The sequence below is a fragment of the Ylistrum balloti genome, unplaced genomic scaffold (assembly GCF_031769215.1).
Source record: "Ylistrum balloti isolate Yb309-2 unplaced genomic scaffold, AGI_CSIRO_Ybal_v1 Utg370502, whole genome shotgun sequence".
In the NCBI taxonomy this organism is placed as follows: Eukaryota; Metazoa; Mollusca; class Bivalvia; order Pectinida; family Pectinidae; genus Ylistrum; species Ylistrum balloti.
Genome location: NW_026782325.1, coordinates 135,138 through 157,868, shown reverse-complemented (window position 1 = coordinate 157,868; position 22,731 = coordinate 135,138). Strand labels below are relative to the sequence as shown.

Genomic DNA, 22,731 nt, shown 5'->3' with positions numbered 1-22,731 from the left:
CTTTTTCAGTTTGTTGGCAGGTTCTTGTTTACGGATGGCGGGAAATGACGTCAGAGTGAACATAGTAGAGTCTAAAACTATTTCCGGTGTTTAGCATATATCACCGAACCGGATATATCATTAGCAAACCAAGTCCAACATTGCTTTTTCATCTAATATTAGTTTTTCAAAAAAGAACAATTGAGACATCAATTCTGACTGGTCTCTATATCTTAGTAAATAAGATAGAATAACAATGTCTTTGACAGGACTAATTTTGCAATTTTTAGTTATAAGCTTAGCCATTATAGCACTCGATCTAAGCAATTAATTATCTAATAAAGAGGTTTTGTAGGGGAAAAGATACTCTTTTTTTAACCTCCTGCAGTGATTAAGAAAGCTCCAAATGAAGGTCTGTGATTGCTGGTACATTGTTTCTCACTTATTTTAAAGACAGGCATAACTAATTTTTTTTTCGAAAATTTGGATTAATTCCTTGAACAAGAGATAGCCTAAGAAATTAGAACTGGGGCAGAGTGACTAGTAATCGCAAGGATTTATTGGACTATTTTTGTCATATACAAACCAAACCAAAACTGAGGTTGTGTTAAAGATATAACATTTATACATTAAATACACATGCGCTTTAGATTAATCTGCGAATCAGTTGTCAGAATTTTGTTGTGATATTTACTTGTCCGCATAATTAATTAAAAGTTCCGAATTGGTTCCATTGGTTAGTTTGTTAGTATAATGTGGCTTGGCGGATATCGTTCTAACGCATCCAGATTATGACATTTCAATGTGATGGCACTATAAAAAAAAGCACCCATCAGCTCCTCAATCATCATTGGACATCGTCCTGTATATGACATCGACGCTCGCGAGTTCCTTACCCCCAAAACAAACATAAACGAAGTTAAAAACCTTTATGCAGATAAATGAGGCCTAACAGAGAAAATTCTCTATTACATCAAACGTTCGTGATGATACTTTCTTCATGACTGAAACAAATCAACGGTGAAAATGAAGACGTTGATGAGTTTTATTTTCTACAGTGCTCATTCATAGGAATTCAAGTGATCATTTTCTAATGGTACATAAATGCATTGTTAAATAAGGATTTGGTGGGTTGTTTTTTTTTCTATCTCAATATTAATATGATAAAATCACTTAGAAATATATTTTTAGTTTGATACAAGGACAACAAATACTTTATATGTAATGGAAATATGACGATTTAGTAATATTTTTCTTTCAATAACACAAAAAAAGCAAAGTAGAAATGATAATGTAGCCTAAGATATGTAAATACCTTACTGCAAAAAAAAACCAAAAAAGCTGTTGGTAGGCAGAATATTAAAAAATTAGAAAAAAAAGTAAGGAAACTACAAAATGTATCGAGAATATTAAAAGGTGATTTTCATGATATAGTAGCCGCAAAACTGAACCTGAGAGCAAGTTGAACTGAGCGGTTAAAAACCTCTTCCTTAAAGAACGAAATGACAAAAAAAATCATGTTTTAAAAGTGTGTTTGTTACGCTACTAGACGGGAAAATAGAAATCCCAATCCTTTCACATAAAGAAACGACAACGATTATAACTCGTGTCCTGGTTCTTTAAGAACTGGTAAAGTTGAAAAATTAAAAAAAAATCATTAGGATAGGAAAGATTACATCCGAAACGATCACCATTAGCAAAGTTTTAAACTATTCCATTAAAAATGATTGGAAACAAGATCAGATAACCGCGGATATGGTAGTTATCAACCGTCAGCTAGTTTGACATCAATTATATATAAAATACTATAAACTATACCAAACGTATTCCAAATTGGTGTGGCAGGTTTACATCATTACAACTTCGGAGTGTTTTAGATAAAAGGTATCCAGTTAGATAATTGGATTAATTGCTTATATGATTTTCAAAAAGCGTCAGTCGATACAGTGTCGTCATACGGAATTACCGCGGAAATTATCTAATGGACGGCCAGCTTCATCTCCAGTAGGAAACAACGAGTCTCGCTAAAATACTGCTATGCCGTTTGGAGTGGTATGTCCTCAGGAGTTCCCCAGGGATAGGTACTCGGGCCGTCCTACATTATACAATGCAGTCTGGAGCTTAGCTTTTCGCGATGACACAACATTATTTAGATGTATACAGGGAAATGTTTGATGCAAACATACTTCAAGATGACCTTGACCATCTGTCAACTTGGAGTTATAAATAGCTACTGAAATTACATTCCCAAAATGTAAATCAATCCACATTAGCAGACATAATGTCAGCCGAAAAAAAAACTTCATAACGAAAGATTAACGTAGAAGTATACAAGTTTGAAAAAGATCAAGTTCTATGTTTGCATTAACGAGGCGAACTTTTCATTTTGATATAAACTATATTCAATTCATTCATTATATAAATATTGTACACGAGCCATCAAAACATGTCAAATGAATTAGATACGGAAACAAGTGTTGTGACACTTATATTAATCCGCTTCAAGATACTAACTCATTAAATTTGACGCGACACGGTGTAAACATTCTAAACTCAGAAAAAACGTGGCTAATTAGGAATGAGGTGGAAAAGAAAGGGATATGGTAGGTTGGGGAGGATGGAGAGGAGTTTCCCTTCATGTCATAAACTATAGAAGCGGAGAGAATGTGAAAAGTCTAATAGCAATACTACAGAATTCAAATTAAAAGTAATAGAACATTAATGCTGTCGTTACGACTGAAGTATTCAAAGTAACGAGCAATATATGTGATAACGCGTTATGATTGATATGACCGAAGTGTTTGATATATAAACAAAAACAAAACAAAAACAAACAAAAAACAATAAATAACGAGCCGGAGGTTTTTTTAACACTTGAACGACATGGTCTAATAGACTGGGGATAAGAGGACGTTCTAAAAGGCTATCGTCGCAGTACTATAAACTGTTTATAATAAAAATATATTTTAGTATGTGCGTAGTCATAGAAAATCACCATAGAACAAGTTATGTCATCACGACAGTAAATTCTTTCAAAATAGATTAGAATGAAGCACTGGGAAGATCAAGACTTTTTAAATAACTATAAGTTCGAAATTTTATACAAATTAGAACTGTTGTCATAATGAATTAACTTTCTTCGTATAAATGATCCTGTACTGGCAATAAATTAACATAGCTTTTAACATTCACTTCATAGCTCATTGCTTTTATGCATACAAAAATTACTCCTAGAGAAAAGTTTTCCTCTAACCTGAATTGTAAAAGGAGCGGTTGGTGTGGCTAGTTTATACACAGTTGTTAACTTCTGTCTCTGTTACTCAGCTGACGCAGCATGCTTCTATTGCTCAGCTGGTAGAGCCAAAGACCCGTGTTCGATTCCAGGTCGGGGCACTCTACAGCAATGAGTATTCTCCTTGTTCTTTCACCGAAATATTTCTCGTCTTGCCTTGTTAGAAAATTGGTTTGTATGGAACCACTTTCATAGTAGTAACGGATAATAGCCAATTAAGATATATATCCCGAAGGAATACTGATGCCTTTGTGTCAAGATTCAAATAATCCAGGAATTGAACCAAATTTAGTGTAGCCCAAAAATTGAAAAAGAAAATCAACAAAAAAGTGGGATATCACAATTTGTCAGAATGGGCACACTGTCAATATAAATGTGTGTGAAAATTTTGTGTAATATAAAGATACATTTCATTTCAGTACAAAAAAACCCCATCACATCAATATCATTTGTATTTGCAGTAAAGCTTAAACATATGTGTTGCCTAATATGCTTTAAATTCATACGTAATTCTCAAGTGAATGTTACGTGGAATATCGTGTATCACACCAAGCAAATTCCGGATATTGATAACGCTTCGTATTTGGTGTTAATTGGTCTTTGCCGGAAATAACTGTGGGCATCTCTACACCGATATTAGTTATTGTTTTTCTCTCCTGTATAAAGTGACTTGCGCAAGTCTACCATAAGGGTAATACATTGTATCAGGCTTATATAAGCGATAAAGTATTGTCGGTACCTACGCGCTTGTATATAGTAGTTTGTCCATTAGACGTATTAGATTTTTGGCCATCCTGTTCCATGAGAGCCACGGTAACAGGGCTAATATTTAGTCTGAGAGGATTATACAGAGGTCTAGTTGTACCGAGAGCTATGTCGAGTGACTCAAAAATGTCTCCCTTAGAGCGTGAAATCAAAGGTATTATCTTAAGTAAAGATGATAAAGTTGTCATGTTTTCGAAATCTTCCTGCCCATTCTGTATAAAGGCGAAAAGGGCATTGACAGGAAATAACATTAAGTTCCGTGCGATTGAGTTAGATGGAAAGCCTGATATGAACGACAGGCAAGATATCCTTGGAAAGATAACTGGCGGAAGAAGTGTAAGTATACCCACCTTTCTCTAGATCATTGTTTACAATTTTCAATTTTTAATGTACTTTAATATATATTGTGAGTCAGCGTTGCTAACTGAAAAATGATGTCACAAGTTAAAACAGGGACGTATACGTCCCTGGTTAAAATAACCAATTTGCCTAACTCTTATACAGAGTTTGTCCCAGTTCCATGAATCTACTCTAACCTGGGGAATTTTCTTAACTTAAAATTGCCCATAGGAAAGCATTACGTAAGTTAAGGGAATTTCCCTAAATTTAAGTTTTCCCTTAACTTCGTAAAACTTTTGAAAGACAGTAAAGATTTTCTTCAGTTAAGGAAGATTCGTAAAACTGTAGTCTGTATATAGATCTACATGCAAGTTCAAGCTATCTTTTAAACCCCTCCCTATTTCAACAAAACATTGTAAAGACTTATATATGTTTAGGAGTCGATCAACATAATGAAAAGGACCCAACGTTATGTTGCAATTAGCGACACAGTAATATTTGTATAAGCTTATATTATCATACCTTAGGATATAATTGCTGTATATGTAAGTTGAGTAGAATCAACCTTCTAACACTTTGATTATGATAGCACAGGTGAATATCCGGAATGCGAGGCCGGATCAGGTTGACGATATGGAACGATAGTTATTTCCCTTGACACTGTTATTTCGTCATGCTGGTAGAACTAATATTGTCAGTTATAGTACAAAGAATGTAAACGTGCTTGTAACAATATAATCTGAATAAGTACGTCTATCAATGTCCGTTTTTTGGCCAGTCTATCCCATGTTTATGTGCACATTTATCCTTTGTTGTCCCATGTGTACCGAAATTTGTTGATTAATTGAATTGTGATAGATCTAATATCAGTTAGTTAAAATGTATGCTTTGCATAGTAGAAGTTCATTCTGATATACATACATATATAGTAAATGCTGAGCTGACCCCGACCCTGTTCAGTACAACACAATATTTGTATTAAAAGAGCTTGTGTAACAAATTTGTCGTATTGTTTTATCACATTACATCAACTGTATGTGATAAAATGGATGTATTTTTTTTTTTTTTTTTTAATTTTTTAAAATTTTTTGACATTTTTTACATATTACACAATACACAATATACAAGAGAATCCACACAAAAACATACGCCCACACTCTTACACTTGTGTGCTCTTACTTGAATATGTCTTACACATATACACGCAGCATCATTATCATCATCTTTATCATCATGCACATGTATGCACACAAACTCACTCAACAACATTCACACCCACTTACACTCACATAGCAAACTTACATGCACTTAACAAAATACTCGCACACACAAATACACACACACACAAATACAATATTATATCACTTACACTTATCAAAGATATTTTCTCACACACACATACTCACTCATGAATACATGTAAATTTTTTGACAGAGAATACAATTTGATTCTTTCAGCATTTTATTGTCCAATTTAAGTTACATAATAACTTGGTGCCAAGAATAAGAAACAAACAATACATGTTGCATAAATCACAATAATTTATAAGTAACTTGTAGATTATTTTCTTACCCAAGTATTTGGTATATATTGGAAGTGTGACCAAAGAAGGATAATTTTTATGACTTAAAAAAATAAAGTAAACCAACTTTTAGCTCTCCAAGTGACTTTTTCAACAGTATTCATGTTAATGAACAGTATATTTTTTGAGAGTCATCATGTTCAAATAATTTCAATTTACAGGTCCCTAGAGTTTTTATCAACGGAAAGTTCTATGGAGGAGGCGATGACACAGTTATTGGGGTTAAAAATGGAAAAGTGGCAGAGCTTTTAAACCAAAAGTAATCACATGGCACGGTCACATACATTGTCCAATGTCTTACTGTGAGGATTCCTCTTGAAAAAGTTCCAATACATATATACAGAAAAAAAATCATGATTGAAAATATTGACTTTGTGTTGTCCTCTTCAGAAAAATGGTTTCTTTTGTATTTACAAAGCAAAATAACTGTAAATACTCACATATTACTGTCATCAAGTATATTATATAAGTATTTACTATTTTGAATTGTTTTTTTAGTTATATATGTCCTTGTATATCCTGGCTTATAAGTATATTGTACATTTGTATTACTGTATGTTATTTCCTTTCTATAAATGTTTGATTGTTTTACTCAAAACATACATCAATAAGACTAATTATACCAAAGATGAATATTTAACTTTATTGGTTGTCTCCTGAAAAGAAGTTAAATTAACTAAACAATATATCTATGTAACTTCAGTCATAGCTAAATATAATGTAGGTTGAACATCCTTATGCAGAGTAATTGGTTGACTGTGTATTAACTCATGAATTTATCACATTACTGTACGTGATGTTACAAAAGGTTTTAACATATGCTTGTCTAGTCACTATCTAATCCAAACTGTATTCTTCAAATGATGTAAATTTTGCAGGTTTACATCCTTTTTATGTTTGTTCTCGCTCTCAGAAAAAATAATCCTTCCAAAAAAGGCTAGAGGTGTATCAAATGAATTCTTGGTTGTATTGAATTTCTGATGTTTCTGATTCCATTGTACATTCACTAGTGAAATATAAATTGTGTATTGACATTTCTGGTAGTAAAGGAACTCTATTATTTTATCCATTTTCAAATCTGAGTAAAGTATTATGGCTTTCAATTTACTTGTTGATCTTATTTTTTCAATTGTGTGTGTCAGGGTGTGTGTTTGTGTTGTTTTTTTCTCGTTTGTGTGTGTCAGGGTGTGTTTGTGTTGTTTTTTTCTCGTTTGTGTGTGTAAGGGTGTGTGTTGTTTTTTTTCATTTGTGTGTGTCAGGGTGTGTATGTGTTGTTTTTCCATTTGGGTATGTAAGGGTGTGTGTTGTTTTTTTTCATTTGTGTGTGTTAGGGTGTGTGTGTGTGTGTAGTTTTTTTTTTTTCATTTGTGTGGGTCAGGGTGTTTGTGTTGTTTTTAGGTCACCTGAGCCATCATGATTTGTGTGTCGTCGTGCGCCGTGCGTCGTTAACTTTTCACATATTTGACTTCATCTCAAGAACCACTGAATGGATTTTGAACAAACTTGGCGCAAAGCATCCCCATGGGAAGCCACATCAAGTTTGCGATGAAAAAGGGCATGACCCCAATAGGGTGTGTGTAATGGTGTGAGTGGAGTTTTTTTTTCAAATGTGTGTGTCATGGTGTGCTTGTGGGTTTTTTTCCACTAGGTAAAGTATTATGGCTTTCGTTTTTGTTTTTTGTTTTTTTTTGCATTTGTGCGAGTGTGAGGTGGTGATAGTGGTGTGTATGTGATTTGTTTCACTTTGCCGAAAAATTATGTTGAATGACCTGAAGAGACTGAATTGATGAACACCGCCTTGCAAAATCATATATGTGTTCTCATTTCTAATCAAAAGTGGAGTGTGGTTCAAGTATATTTAATTTGCTTCCAAAATTTAAGCAAGAAGAATTTGTGCTGGTTAATATATCAAATATTTTAAGCCCTCTCTTCAATAAATCAGGATGTAACAATACACCTGGCCCAAAGGGCCAAGTGAGGTTATGCCATAGCATGGCGTCCATCATCTGTCCGTCCTGCATCTGTCAACTTTTCATTTAAACAACTTCTTCTGAAACACCGAAAGGCGTAAAGTTATTATATTTGGCTGGAAGGTTCCTTTGATGAAGCCCAACAAAGTTTGTGAAAAAAATAACCTTGACCCATATTCAAGGCCACAAAAGTCAAATGTGTTAAAACCTTTAAACGACCTTGATCCATATTCAAGGTCAAAGAGGTCAAATGTGTTAAAACCTTTAAACTGACTTCTTCCAAAATACCGAAAGGTGTAGAGTTATCATATTTGGCTGGAAGGTTCCTTTGATGAAGCCCAACAAAGCTTGCAAAAAGAAATGACCTTGACCCATATTCAAGGTCGTAGAGGTCAAATGTGTTAAAACCTTTAAACAACTCCCCAAATACTGGAAGGCCTAGAATCGTTATATCATGCTACTATGTTCCTTTTATGGTGTCCTACAAAGCTTGCAAAAAGAAATGACCTTAACCAATCTTCAATGTCACAGGGGTCAAATGTGTCGACACGTTTAAACAATTTCATCTGAAATATCGAAAAGCCTAGAATCGTTATATTTGGCCAGTGTGTTCCTTTTATGAAGTCCAAGAAAATTTGCGAAAAGAACCCATAGTAAAGGTCACAGGGGTCACATGTGTTATATACACAGATATAGTACTGTTGGTCATAAAGATCCAGGTGAGCGATACAGGCCCTCTGGGCCTCTTGGTTAAATCTGCACAGCGCTGATTAATGATACAAAAATACTTCAATTCTATATATGGGCATTGTGTACCATTGGTACATGATCTCATAATCAACGGACGCATTGCATCAGCCCTCGGTTATGTATCAGATTGAAAAGGTGTTGCAATTTTTTTAACAATTTAGAATGAATTGGATTGTAAAATATAATACATCCCTGGAATTAAAGTCAATTTCTTAATTTTATGATGCTTTTAAATCTCATCGGTTCGTTTCAAACGAATTGAAAGTCATTTTCAACCTTCATGGCGCTGTGAAAGATATTCGGTTACATCTGTGTTGCAACAGAGTAATTCCATGAAGGTAAAAAAAAATATATGTTCGACCCCTGTTTAATATACATGAGTGTAATTATCATCATCATTACCATAATTAATTAGATGTATATAACACGAAATTTGATTTGCCAAAAGAACATATTTTGTGCCTTTTAGTGTAAACCAGTCGGCCAATTCTACATATATACATATCAACAACACCGAGAAATGTCCCCGATTTCTGAAAATCGTGTTTTGCTTGGTTAGATTATATAACTTTGAAAGGAAATATCCCATCAGTGTTTTGAATTTTTAACGCTGTATTTTAAACCCTGAAATATTGGGAAGCTAACGGGCACATATTGAAAATGAACGATAATAATTCATCCTGTAACAATTTCAATTATGTGCTAAAAACAAGTTTTCCTACACGAAAAATTAAAAAGGATATATACATTGATTTGAACAAAGTTTTTTTAACGGGACGCTTTCTATTTCAACTATCAAATTGATGTTGAATCAATACTGTGTTGTGTTAAATGTGAACTTGTATTCCCTTGGTTTAACCTAACAATTTAGAATATGATGATTGATATATGATCAACAATCTCAGTGTTTTTATATTTACGCGTGATGTTTAGATAAAACACAGTGATATTGATTCGCCGGCTACATGTGTATGTGAAACACGGTCGTTCGGTACTGGAGTGAAGCATACTTCGTAATCCTGGAATCCTAAATTCCATTTAAGTAATGGATTGTTTGAAGCCCACAGATGGTATCGACTGAATTAAGTTAAACACGGCTTTTTTTTCTAAAAAAAAATGAGTTGAACATGTAGAGACGCTGTAAAGTGTTTCTGAAAACTGTGTTAGAATCACGAGAAAAGGCGACAGTCTCCTTTTTCACACGGGATACTATAAATCTAACAAAGATAACAATTTGAGAAACAAGATAACAAACTTCAACTGTCAACATCCGGAATGGTCTCTCAAAGGCCATTTTGTTTCATAATCAGACTCGAATGATGCACGTGAAGATTGAAAATATACTTTCAATATATCTCCAGAAAAACAATACAGTTTTTGTTCACGGACGGATGGACAATGGACGAAAGACGCCATCCAATGAAAACTTTGGCTAAATTTTAATATTTGTTTTTGTCGTGTGGAAGAACATAGCATTTTACAAGGATGCAAGTCTCATAAAAAAAAGTAGTACTCTCGTACGGTCTCTGATCGAGATACGACATCTATACTGAAACAGATAGGTATACTACAGGTAAAGAAATTGATCGGCTTTTAATATATGTATGCCGAGCTTATTACCGTAAAGTACCGATTGATCCTGTGTACAACAATAGCGATACACACGTGACACGAAATAATCAGAAAAGGTTTTCAATGCAATTTCACATATGCTTGTAAACTATCGATAAATTACACGGATACCATCAGGACATGCATTGTTAATAGTCGACGTGTGATGACTCATATTTTGAAATAATATGCATAATATATATACCACTGGAAACTAGTTATTCTAGTCGGAATGTAATTTTTTGCACTGTTTCATATTATAAACAAACACCTCAGTGTCAGGCTGACAAGTAATATTTCTGTCGGCACTTATGCTTCCCATAGCATTCATACTAATTTTCAACTAAATGGCTGTAGTGGAACTAGATTATATTATCTTATCCTTCAACTAGCGCTGTCATTGTCGGAATACACCTGCCACATGTTTTTTTGCTGTATTCGGCAGTGACGGAAAACATCTGTATATTTTTTGGCACGTGCGGTAATTCAACAGAATCACTTTCTGAATTTACTTTAAATTTACGTTTAAAAATATAAATACCTATTGAAATAAGTAAATGTATATGTTGTAATGAATAAGTTTATTTGCGAAAATTCATAAAATCGCTGTCATATTCGTTGAAGTTTAGAACTACATATCTGCGCCGAGCAACCATTTTGGCGTGCTTCATCGGAGTAAAATTCAGCGTAACGTCAACATAAGGTAAACAAAGATTGTACAACAAAACTGTTGAAGTTTTAATGGTTGCAAAATCTTCAAATTCTACAGCGTGAACATGGCAACAAGCCTTTAAATGGCTGATAGAATGTTACCATTACCACCGAAACGTCAATTCTAATTCGCCTCTGTCAAGTCCTCGTGACTCCTTCGTAAAACCCTCCTTCATGAATGATTCTTTTTCCGTCTTTAATTTTTAATTTCTTAAATTATTGATATAGAGCTAATGGCTACGGGCATGGATGTGTTAACTTTCAATTTCATGTTGCTTCTCCGTATCGAAATTTACTCCAAACCATCTACCCATATAGAGATGGGAACCATAAAGTCATGTACATGCATACTGTACTTCACAAATAAACTTTGTACAAATTCGTAGTTATGTACACTGCTTAAGGAAGAGACCAGACCGTTGTTCAATGGAAATTTAACTTGTTCTCTTTGCCGACTACACTTCCAATGGCCATTTGACTGCTAGAAATGTTTCAGCTCCGTACAAGTATGTTTGGGACTTGTAATGTAAAGTAATATGGTGGTTTATCAGCTGTAAACCACCATGTGAAATTATTCACAGTCGAATTTTGTTTATGACCGTTTTGTCCTCTTGAGGGCCGGCACGAACACCTCTAGTATTCCCCTCATGGGGTGCCATACCAGAAGCAGGATGATCTTGAACAACTCCATCAGGATTGTAATGATGGGGCGAAACGGATTCAGCTCCATATCCAGCTGCAAAAGTAGAGAAAACAAGAAGACTACATCAAATAAAAAATTAAGGTAGAATGAAATGATAACGAAACTTCTAGTACAAACATTAACACCTGACCACTAAATATAACATACAATCTCGATACTGGCAAGAACACTATCGGTCTAAATTATACCTTCCTGGTGTAGTGGGACAAAAAGTTAACGGTTTGCATTGACGCATTACAATATTTACGGTTTAATTAAAAAAAATATAAATCGCGCCGGCCATTTGAATGCAATATATGTGGTCAATACAGAATCGCAAAATTACAGTCGAGGAACCAACGATTGGGTTCAAATACCACACGCAGAATCTAGATAAGTTAGTTACGGTTAAATGAAAACAATGTCCACGGAAAGTGTTTTCTCACAAGAGTAATTTTCTGTCCCACTACACCAGGAAGGTATCATTTAGCTGACAGTCTTATACGTCCCTGATCACACTGAAATGCCACTAATGCGGTATAAACAATATATTTTATACGGAACACCGGACAATGATCTATGCTCGTTATCTGACTAGCTGATGCATGTTACGGATATCCTGGTGCCGGCTTTACAGTGCATTATATTGTTCTAAAGTATACAGAATATGATATTTATAATGAATTTCTAGGAAATCGGACACAGTTATAAACTCTGACATTGGCCAGGCTTATGGTGATGGACGACTACCAGTTCCTACCAGAAATTGTCAAATAGACACGGCGATAGCTTCCTAATCCCCGTATATATATATAGACTGTTATCACGTGTCGATAATGAGTCATGTGGATCTTCTATTTTACTATGATAGCTGTTGTGCATTTTAAATTTTGTTATCTATTGTGTGTACTGATGTTCATCAACCAGGGTATGTATACACAGGCATAATTTACTCAGTACTTGCCCCAATAAAGCTACACATTCACATATTTTCATGTTACTATGTTCGTAGTCGCAATCACAATAACATTGCTAAATAGTTACCATTACCCATAAACGTTAATATACGCCACCCGACGGTGTCTGACTGAAACGTACCCTCGACTCCAACCCACAGCCTGAACTTACACACACCACACACACCACACACACCCAAGTTGTGTCCAGTTTCACAACAATCCAGCGGTACTCACCTCAGATTCCGGCCGTCGTTAGTTAGATCAATAAACCAAATACTGCACGGATAGAGTTTACACGGGAAAATGGAAATAAGCCTGACTGACTGCACCCATTACATAAGATAAAGTGCACGTAAAGTCCTCGACTGACGAGCTACCGAGCTACGCGAGCTGATGTTTACACTAAGTAAATATTGACTGGCGAAACCACGTCATGTAAAGCATTGTTAGCTTACTACGAAATCGATGCCAGAAGATATTTTAGTCTATATACTTTATATTATCATAGACAAACTTGACGGGCTTTTCATCTATATTTGGCCTGTAATTAATAGCAATGTCTGCAATACATTAACACTCTGTATGAAATCAAAGTACAAAAGGAATCATCAATAGTAAGAGATCAAAGTACTGAGTGTGCTGTTTTCCAAAACAATGTTGTAATTTTGAACTGTAGCGGGAAAAACCAGTGTCCACAGGACCACAGGAGGTTTTTAACGAAATTTCACAATTGCTTACCTCTAAAAATATTAAATTGAATTCATGAATATTTTCCATGATTGGCGCCTGTGACCTAGAAAGTGGGTCAAGGTCATTCATATTTACAAAATTCAATAAACAATTATCTTAGCATCATATTTTTGATGTATCGAACCTCTAGGCCTTTCCAAACTTCAGAAGAAGTTTCCTATATGTTGTATGTGATACCCTACATTGAAGTTTTGAACTTTGACCCCTAAGCAAAATCGGAAGTTGTTCTTTTGTGGAAGTTTTGCTTAAACCAATCAAAAGCAAGTTCCTACAGAAGGTTTTACCCGAAACAGTATCCGATTTATTCTTGAAAAGTAAGAAATTTCATGTAATGATGTTAATATAATTGACCCCTGTGACCTTGAAAGTGAGTTAAGGTCTTCAATATTAACTACATTGATGGACAATTATATTAACTTAATATGCATAAGATATCAAGTTTCTCGGCCCGTTCAAACTTGAGAAGAAGTTTTGTATACGTTGGTACCCTACAAAAGAAGTGTTGAAATTTGACCTCTAAGGAAAACCGGAAGTTCGTATTTTGTGGAAGTTTTGCTTATACCAATCAAAAGCAAGTCTCATCATGTAACTGTTTTAATGTTAAAAAGTAAGAAAACGTCATCTAATGATATTAATATAATTGACCTCTGTGACCTTGAAAGTAGGTCAAGGTCGTTCATAATAACAAACCTAATAGACAATTACTTTAGCATTATGTGTGTGAAATATTGAACGTCTAAACCTTTCCAAACTTGAGAAGAAGTTTCTGGTTATTTGGTACCCCAAATTGCACTTTTGAAATTTGACCCCTACTGAAAACCGGAAGTTGACGTTTTACACAAAAATGTCCTATAAGTAGTGCCATTTGTTTTCAATTCTATATAACATATCCAAAGATTATTTTATAATGTCACGTCATCATTGAGATATTGACGTTAGGGCAAAAATCAAATATGGCGTCGTGGCGGCCATTTTTTTTTTTTTTTTTTACAAAGTTGAAAATCACATCAGAATTTAGAAGGCACGTTAGTAAACCTGTTCCTTAACAATTAAACAAAATTTCATCGTAATAATTTTAGTTCAAACTTTTTGTCTGCACATTGCAGAAGAAATGTAGACACTATAATGATCACATTGACACTCTGCATTGAACTGTGGGAAAAACCGAAAAAAAATAATAACCATTTTCTTTCATATCTTTAGGTGACCTTGACCTCTTGGCGACCTTTTTACTTGAAAGAATTTTATTAACATGTAGATTAAGAAAATTAGATATGACCCTCCTCTACATAAAATATAAATGTAGCAAATTTGTAGGACAAATAGTTTTCAAGTTATTGCTGTTTTTAGAATTGGGTCATGGCGTCCATATTGGATTTTTGACCTACTTCAAAATGCGGCATTAACAAGTCCATAGGTACTTTCATAATATACTATATAGTTTGCGTGTATATCCCTTACCGTTGAAACGATTACGAGCTCACAAATTCGGAAGAAACATAACGAAAACAAGAGGTCTTTTCACCTTTTGGTGAAAAGCCCTAATAATATTATAGCTTCACATTCAACAGCATTATGACTACACGAAGATACGGATTATTTCGAATAGTTTTATAAATGATGAAACAACATTAGATAGTTTTTCATGACACTGATGTTTGCGTTAAACAATGTTCTACCACTCAATGTTGTGATGCATTCAACGGAGGAATAACATTATTTGAAAACGTTGTAATACATATGTTACAAGAACCGTTTTATCAATGTTTACTTTAAACATAAAGCTTGTTTCCTGGAACTTACTATCACGTGTTATGTGTTATGGTCTACCTTGATGGTAATTCAAAGGAAGAGGAGAGAAAATGCAAGCAAGGAATAAAGACGAGTTATACAAAGTGTTCTTTACTGCTTTAGCTTATCACTACACTACATACAGTTAACACAAGGACAACGATATAAGTTTACAGATTTCAAGATTTTGTCGAATGAATTTTTAAATAGGTTAGTAACTGCAAAATATTACTCCTTACAACGTGACAACTTGTGCATGTACCTCAAAATATTGTTCATACTTATGATATTCTAGTAATGTGTTCATCAATAACAGATGCAAGGACCAAATCAATATTCAGTTGAAATGACACACCTGTCGTTTAAAACCTCTGTTACACCACAGTATTCTTTCCATCGACATAAACCCCGTACATTGTCATTACAGTAAAATATCGATCTAGTGTCCGACGTTCATCATGACAGTAAATCTCTGTTATAATGCCCATCGTCTATCAGTTTAACATCTCATTATAATGCCCATCGTCTATCAGTTTAACATCTCATTATAATGCCCATCGTCTATCAGTTTAACATCTCATTATAATGTCCCTCGAGTGTTAGTCTAGAAGCTAATCATAATACCCTCAATATATCGCTACAGTAAAACTTTGAGCAATATCTCTCATCAGTTATTATGGTAAAATCTCTATATAAAGCCCTTGGTAATTAAAGAAAACCGACGGTAAAACAACTATATGATAATGTCCCTACTCTATCACGACAGTAAAACCTCTATATAATGTCCCTAGTCTATCACGACAGTAAAACCTCTATATAATGTCCCTAGTCTATCACGACAGTAAAACCTCTACATAATGTCCTTAGTCTATCACTTCAGTAAAACATCTATATAATGTCCCTAGTCTATCACGCAAGTAAAACCTCTTTATAATGTCACTCGACTATCACGACAGTAAAACCTCTATATTATGTCCCTAGTCTATCACGACAGTAAAACCTCTATATAATGTCCCTAGTCTATCACGACAGTAAAACCTCTATATAATGTCCCTAGTCTATAACCTCTATATACTACAGTAAAACCTCTATATAATGTCCCTAGTCTATCACGACAGTAAAAGCTCTATATAATGTCACTCGACTATCACGACAGTAAAACCTCTATATAATGTCCCTAGTCTATCACTCCAGTTAAACCTCTTTATAATGTCACTCGACTATCACGACAGTAAAACCTCTATATAATGTCCCTAGTCTATCACGACAGTAAAACCTCTATATAATGTCCCTAGTCTATCACGACAGTAAAACCTCTATATAATGTCCCTAGTCTATAGTAAAACCTCTATATAATAATGTCCCTAGTCTATCACTATCACGACAGTAAAACCTCTATATAATGTCCCTAGTCTATCACGACAGTAAAACCTCTATATAATGTCCCTAGTCTATCACGACAGTAAAACCTCTATAAACCTCTATATAATGTCCCTATCACTATCACGAAAACCTCTATATAATGTCCCTATCATAATGTCCCTAGTCTATCACGACAGTAAAACCTCTATATAATGTCCCTAGTCTATCACGACAGTAAAACCTCTATATAATGTCCCTAGTCTATCACGTAAAACCTCTATATAATGTAAAAAACCTCTATATAATGTCCCTAGTCTATCACTACAGTAAAACCTCTATATAATGTCCCTAGTCTATCACGACAGTAAAACCTCTATATAATGTCCCTAGTCTATCACTACAGTAAAACCTCTATATAATGTCCCTAGTCTATCACGACAGTAAAACCTCTACATATTGTCCTTAGTCTATCACTTCAGTAAAACCTCTATATAATGTCCCTAGTCTATCACGACAGTAAAACCTCTATATAATGTCCCTAGTCTATCACTACAGTAAAACCTCTATATAATGTCCCTAGTCTATCACGACAGTAAAACCTCTATATAATGTCCCTAGTCTATCACTACAGTAAAACCTCTATATAATGTCCCTAGTCTATCACGACAGTAAAACCTCTATATAATGTCCCTAGTCTATCACGACAGTAAAACCTCTACATAATGTCCCTAGTCTATCACGACAGTAAAACCTCTATATAATGTCCCTAGTCTATCACGACAGTAAAACCTCTATATAATGTCCCTAGTCTATCACGACAGTAAAACATCTATATAATGTCCCTAGTCTATCACGACAGTAAAACCTCTACATATTGTCCTTAGTCTATCACTTCAGTAAAACCTCTATATAATGTCCCTAGTCTATCACTTCAGTAAAACCTCTATATAATGTCCCTAGTCTATCACGACAGTAAAACCTCTATATAATGTCCCTAGTCTATCACTACAGTAAAACCTCTATATAAAATCACTCCTCTATATAATGTCCCTATCTATCACGACAGTAAAACCTCTATATAATGTCCCTAGTCTATCATAAAACCTCTAAATGTAAAACCTCTATATAATGTCCCTAGTCTAAAACCTCTATATAATGTCCCTAGTCTATCACATAATGTCCCTACACTACAGTAAAACCTCTATATAATGTCCCTAGTCTATCACTACAGTAAAACCTCTATATAATGTCCCTAGTCTATCACGACAGTAAAACCTCTATATAATGTCCCTAGTCTATCACTTCAGTAAAACATCTATATAATGTCCCTAGTCTATCACGACAGTAAAACCTCTATATAATGTCCCTAGTCTATCACGACAGTAAAACCTCTATATAATGTCCCTAGTCTATCACGACAGTAAAACCTCTATATAATGTCCCTAGTCTATCACGACAGTAAAACCTCTATATAATGTCCCTAGTCTATCACTACAGTAAAACCTCTATATAATGTCCCTAGTCTATCACTACAGTAAAACCTCTATATAATGTCCCTAGTCTATCACGACAGTAAAACCTCTATATAATGTCCCTAGTCTATCACTCCAGTTAAACCTCTTTATAATGTCACTCGACTATCACTACAGTAAAACCTCTATATAACGTCCCTAGTCTATCACGACAGTAAAACCTCTATATAATGTCCCTAGTCTATCACTATTGTAAAACTTCTATATAATGTCCCTAGTCTATCACAAAAGTAAAACCTCTGTATGATGTCTCGCCCTATATTACTTTAAAAACACCACTAGATAATTTCTAGAATAACATCAATATAATTTCCTTTGTTAATAGCTACAGTAAAACATCGAAACAAGAAGATAAAATATGTCTTCCATGTCATTAAATGACCTAAGTTGAATTGGGGGAAAACTTATATTTACTTATAACCAAATATTTTACGACATTTTCTTAAATATTCTGCTATTTTGAGTGGAAACGCTCATAGTTCTTCCTGAATATTAAGTATGTAGTTATTATATTGCAAAGGATATTTTAGTAGAAAATCCGAACCCAACACAACATACGAGTTATGCCACTTTAAATTACTTTACAATATAATAATGATATAAATGTTAAAAGCACCTCGTGTGTTTTATTTTAATAAATTAGTATGTAAATGATAGATGGAAATGTTGCAATTATTGAAAAATACAGATGATTAATTGACATCTTCAGCTCTAAAATTTCAAAGTCAATACTTAAACAATTTATATTCCTTTTCCATTTTTAAAATTATTGAACACCTTGTCTTATTGTAAGATTGTGTAACAACCTACTTGTATACACCTTCTAATCAGGACAGAAGACATCCAGATCACAACAAAACTGGTACACAGGCAACATACAAATAAATATCATAAAATAGCATGCATATAGTTATTAACCAGATAACATATCTTAAATTTCAAACATGTGCGTTATTTTTACTATTATTAACCCTGTATCTTTTTCCCCTTGAATTTAACTCCCATCCCTCACCACCACCCGCCCCCTACCCCAATTCCGTCACTGTACTGCACTAACTATACAAATAAAGTTATTAATTTTACTTTTCCTCGACACCAACAAACCACCTTCACAACAGACATCATTTTTACATTAACAAATTTTCACAAAGGTACTCCTGGGAAATAATACTCCTCCATATAGCCCTCATCTTTTGGCCCGCCCTGTCTATACCGTCCATTTAATCCCTCCTCAAATTTTACTTTCAAATTCATTTCAATTTATTTACCCAACGGTTTATCAGTACAGTGCATATATTTACAGTGCAAGTACAAAAACAACAACAAACAGAAGACAAAACATGGCTTAGAACACACAGATCACACATATCCGAACAAAGCATAGAGAGTAATTCCAAACATCCAAATAACTCCAATATATTTATGTATGTAGATATATTTCTTAAGCAGCATTTATCCACCTTTTGTTACTGATAATGATATATTTTCCTAAATTCGACAAACTTTATTATTTTCTGTTTCCAAACATTGGATAAATTTTGCCATACTAGGTTTCAAATTATAATACTTTTTGATAAAACGTTTTTTGATATCGTTATAATGCTCGCATTTTAAGATAAAATGATACCCTTCCTCTATATCACCACTAGTACAATATGTGTAAACTCTATTCAACATTATAATATCTACCTGTTTCAATATCCAATTTATGCGATGGCAATCTAATTTTTGAAATTTGTTTAATATTTCGTAAACAAATAGGTTTTGTTAAATACTGCTAAATACAAAAGTTACCACTAGTATATATATAGTATACACTTAAATAGCAACCCAATCAAACATATGAATTCTTGCTGAAAAACATCACTCATCCTACTTTTAATTCAAATCAATATCACAATTTCATTGCTGTTATTACCATTTTCCTAGAAACACCCTAATGTTATTCTAAATACTTCATTCTTTATACTTTCAGTCCTTTCGCTCCCCCCTATCAATCATATCTTAGCAAACCCTTTGCACGCCGTTATCCGAGTTTCTAAGTTTTAGCCAATATTTCAAAAGTCTAAGTTTGCAAATTATATATAGAGGATGTCTGTCAATTTCTTGGTAAGCCATAATGTTTGTACTATTTTAAGCCCTGAGATTCCCTTACAAACATTTATATGTAGTTTTTCTACATCAGGCACTTTGTGACGCCAGATCACCATATGACAAGCATTTATCTTAGAACAATTTTACATATATATATCCATTTTAATAACATTGATATTCCAAATGCTATTCTTTATAAGACTTTCAAATCTAATTTCATACTTTACCCTGTATTATGCACTTTTATATAAAAAAAGGTTGGATAAAGTTTCATCAAGTCAGTAGCTCACATGCTTGAAGAGAAAGAAAGGATTGTAATAATAAGGATTGTCTCCTTACGAAAGACAGCTATGAACTGATGACCCACGCAGAGAAACCAAAAGAATAAATCAGTTGGACGGGACTTAAAATAGTGTTCCGTGTTAGAATGTTCAACTCATACAATGACGATTCCTTTGAGCATTGATATTAAGTGTAGAAATTTAATCTTAAATTCCTAGTGTTCTTGTCATTTTCATAACAATAGAATAAAAAAGAGTTCAAAATAATGACCTTTAGTGCACCACGTACAATATTCCGTGATTTAGGAGAGATGTTCTCAAAAGATAAATCTCATATGCCGGAAAGAGAGGAGTTACTTTTTTCTTTAAAGGAAATTCCAATTTAAGCCTTTTGAAGGTCAAATACAACGAGACAAGTGTAAAAGTTGACAACTGTCCAAAATTTAATCAAATCGGAAAAATGAATCTCCTAAATCCTGAATGACACTTGTAAAGAAAGTTATTTTCTGCTAAACAGATATTCAATTGAAAATGACATGTATTTGCGAATGTTTTTGACATTAAATATTGATTTTTAAAAAATTATACCAGTGAAGTATACCTTATTTATCCAAACCACAAATCATTACGTTACCATTAATTGTTAAAAAATTATCGCTATGACAGAAACACCACATGCTCTGTGAGGTTTAAGGCTAACCAATTAGCCGAAAATAAAGTTATTTCTCCACAGAGCCATTAGTAGCTTGTAACAGTCTGTCTCTTGCATTTATATGATAAAAATTGAGAAGTATTTTAAAATGTTGCATCTTTATCATCAGATTCGTCGAAGGTATGAATTGATACCCCAAGAGAAATAACTATATACTTAAAAGTTTGATACTTTTTAGACTGAGCTAATGACTTCAGTGTAAGTCCTTAAAGATCTAGCGTTGATACATATACTTAAATAAATCCTTATTTAGTTGATACCTGTTCTACTGTACTTCAATACTTCCATCTCCAATATTTTAATCAATCTGTACAGTTGATATTAGAACTGAATAAATTTGTAGTTTAGTTTTTTAATTCGGTACTTCAATAAATTCCTATCTCATTCTCGACCTGATACTTAAAACTTAATCAAATTTAAGTGATTCTTCACGGGAACTTCTCTCCAGCTCGTATATCGGAGCACAGGGACTTAGCACAAATTCCCATCCCAACGTCCATATGTAAGGGTTATAGTGACACAGGGAATTGACCTGAATTCCCATCCCAACGTCCATAAATAAGGGTTATAGTGACACAAGGACTTGGCACGAATTCCCATCCCAGCGTCCATAAATAAGGGTTATAGTGACACAGGGCCTTGGCACGAATTCCCATCCCTACGTCCATAAATAAGGGTTATAGTGACACAGGGAATTGACCTGAATTCCCATCCCAATGTCCATAAATAAGGGTTATAGTGACACAAGGACTTGGCACGAATTCCCATCCCTACGTCCATAAATAAGGGTTATAGTGACACAGGGAATTGACCTGAATTCCCATCCCAACGTCCATAAATAAGGGTTATAATGACACAAGGACTTGGCACAAATTCCCATCCCAGCGTCCATAAATAAGGGTTATAGTGACACAGGGCCTTGGCACGAATTCCCATCCCAGCGTCCATAAATAAAGGTTATAGTGACACAGGGCCTTGGCACGAATTCCCAACCCATGGTCCATATGTATTATACTACAATAACAAATATATGGACCGTTGGTTGGGAAATCGTTGAAGTCCCTGTGTATTGGGAAGCCGTCCGTAACTGACCCTTACTGTTGATACAACGATAAGCAATAGAAACCAAACGATTGTTGTGTTGCTTGCTGGAATTTTTAAGACTCGTACCCATAATTCAGTAAAAGTCAGTGTTTAGGTTATATCTTGATTACTGAACTTCCTCATTAATTCTTTGATAACTTCAGTTCTGGAAGCCTTTATGAAGTTATATTTTGACATCTTAAATCTTTACTGTCACGTGAGACTCGGGCTGCAATGGTTCGATGCTCCCGACAACTGTCAGTTAATGTTTCTGTGGTTGGTGAGAAACGGGCTGTCTTTTCTTATATAGATGTAATTTTAGGCAAGACACTTTACCCTTTTTTGTTCTGGACAGGTGCCCTGTACGTTGCTCATTGAGCTCGTTATCTGCTACAATAAGACCCGTCTTAGAATATCATTACCTGTTCACGGGGCTTTGATAAGTCGCCAAACATCCCTATTAAATTTTCGATTTGAAAAACGAAA

General features: G+C 34.2%; 1 protein-coding gene and 1 long non-coding RNA gene across 2 annotated transcripts; one reads left to right on the top strand and one right to left on the bottom strand.

The window, feature by feature from the left end:
- Positions 1-4,030: 4,030 nt before the first annotated feature.
- LOC132555514 (uncharacterized) lies at positions 4,031-7,060 on the top strand. Its single transcript, XM_060219863.1, has 2 exons — positions 4,031-4,372; positions 6,119-7,060. Exons 1-2 carry the CDS (start codon positions 4,073-4,075, stop codon positions 6,218-6,220), a joined length of 402 nt encoding a protein of 133 aa, XP_060075846.1. The 5' UTR covers positions 4,031-4,072; the 3' UTR covers positions 6,221-7,060.
- A 3,952-nt stretch (positions 7,061-11,012) lies between these two features.
- LOC132555522 (uncharacterized) lies at positions 11,013-13,011 on the bottom strand. The gene is made up of 2 exons (XR_009554440.1): positions 12,875-13,011; positions 11,013-11,735 (listed from the first exon to the last, which is right to left on the bottom strand). It is a non-coding gene; the product is annotated as an uncharacterized LOC132555522 (long non-coding RNA).
- Positions 13,012-22,731: the final 9,720 nt, after the last annotated feature.

Coding starts and splice junctions, on each gene's coding strand:
- LOC132555514 (XM_060219863.1), top strand. CDS start 4,073: ATGAGAGCCACGGTAACAGGGCTAATATTTAGTCTGAGAGGATTATAC. Junction 4,373..6,118: donor AGATAACTGGCGGAAGAAGT/GTAAGTATACCC, acceptor TTCAATTTACAG/GTCCCTAGAGTTTTTATCAA.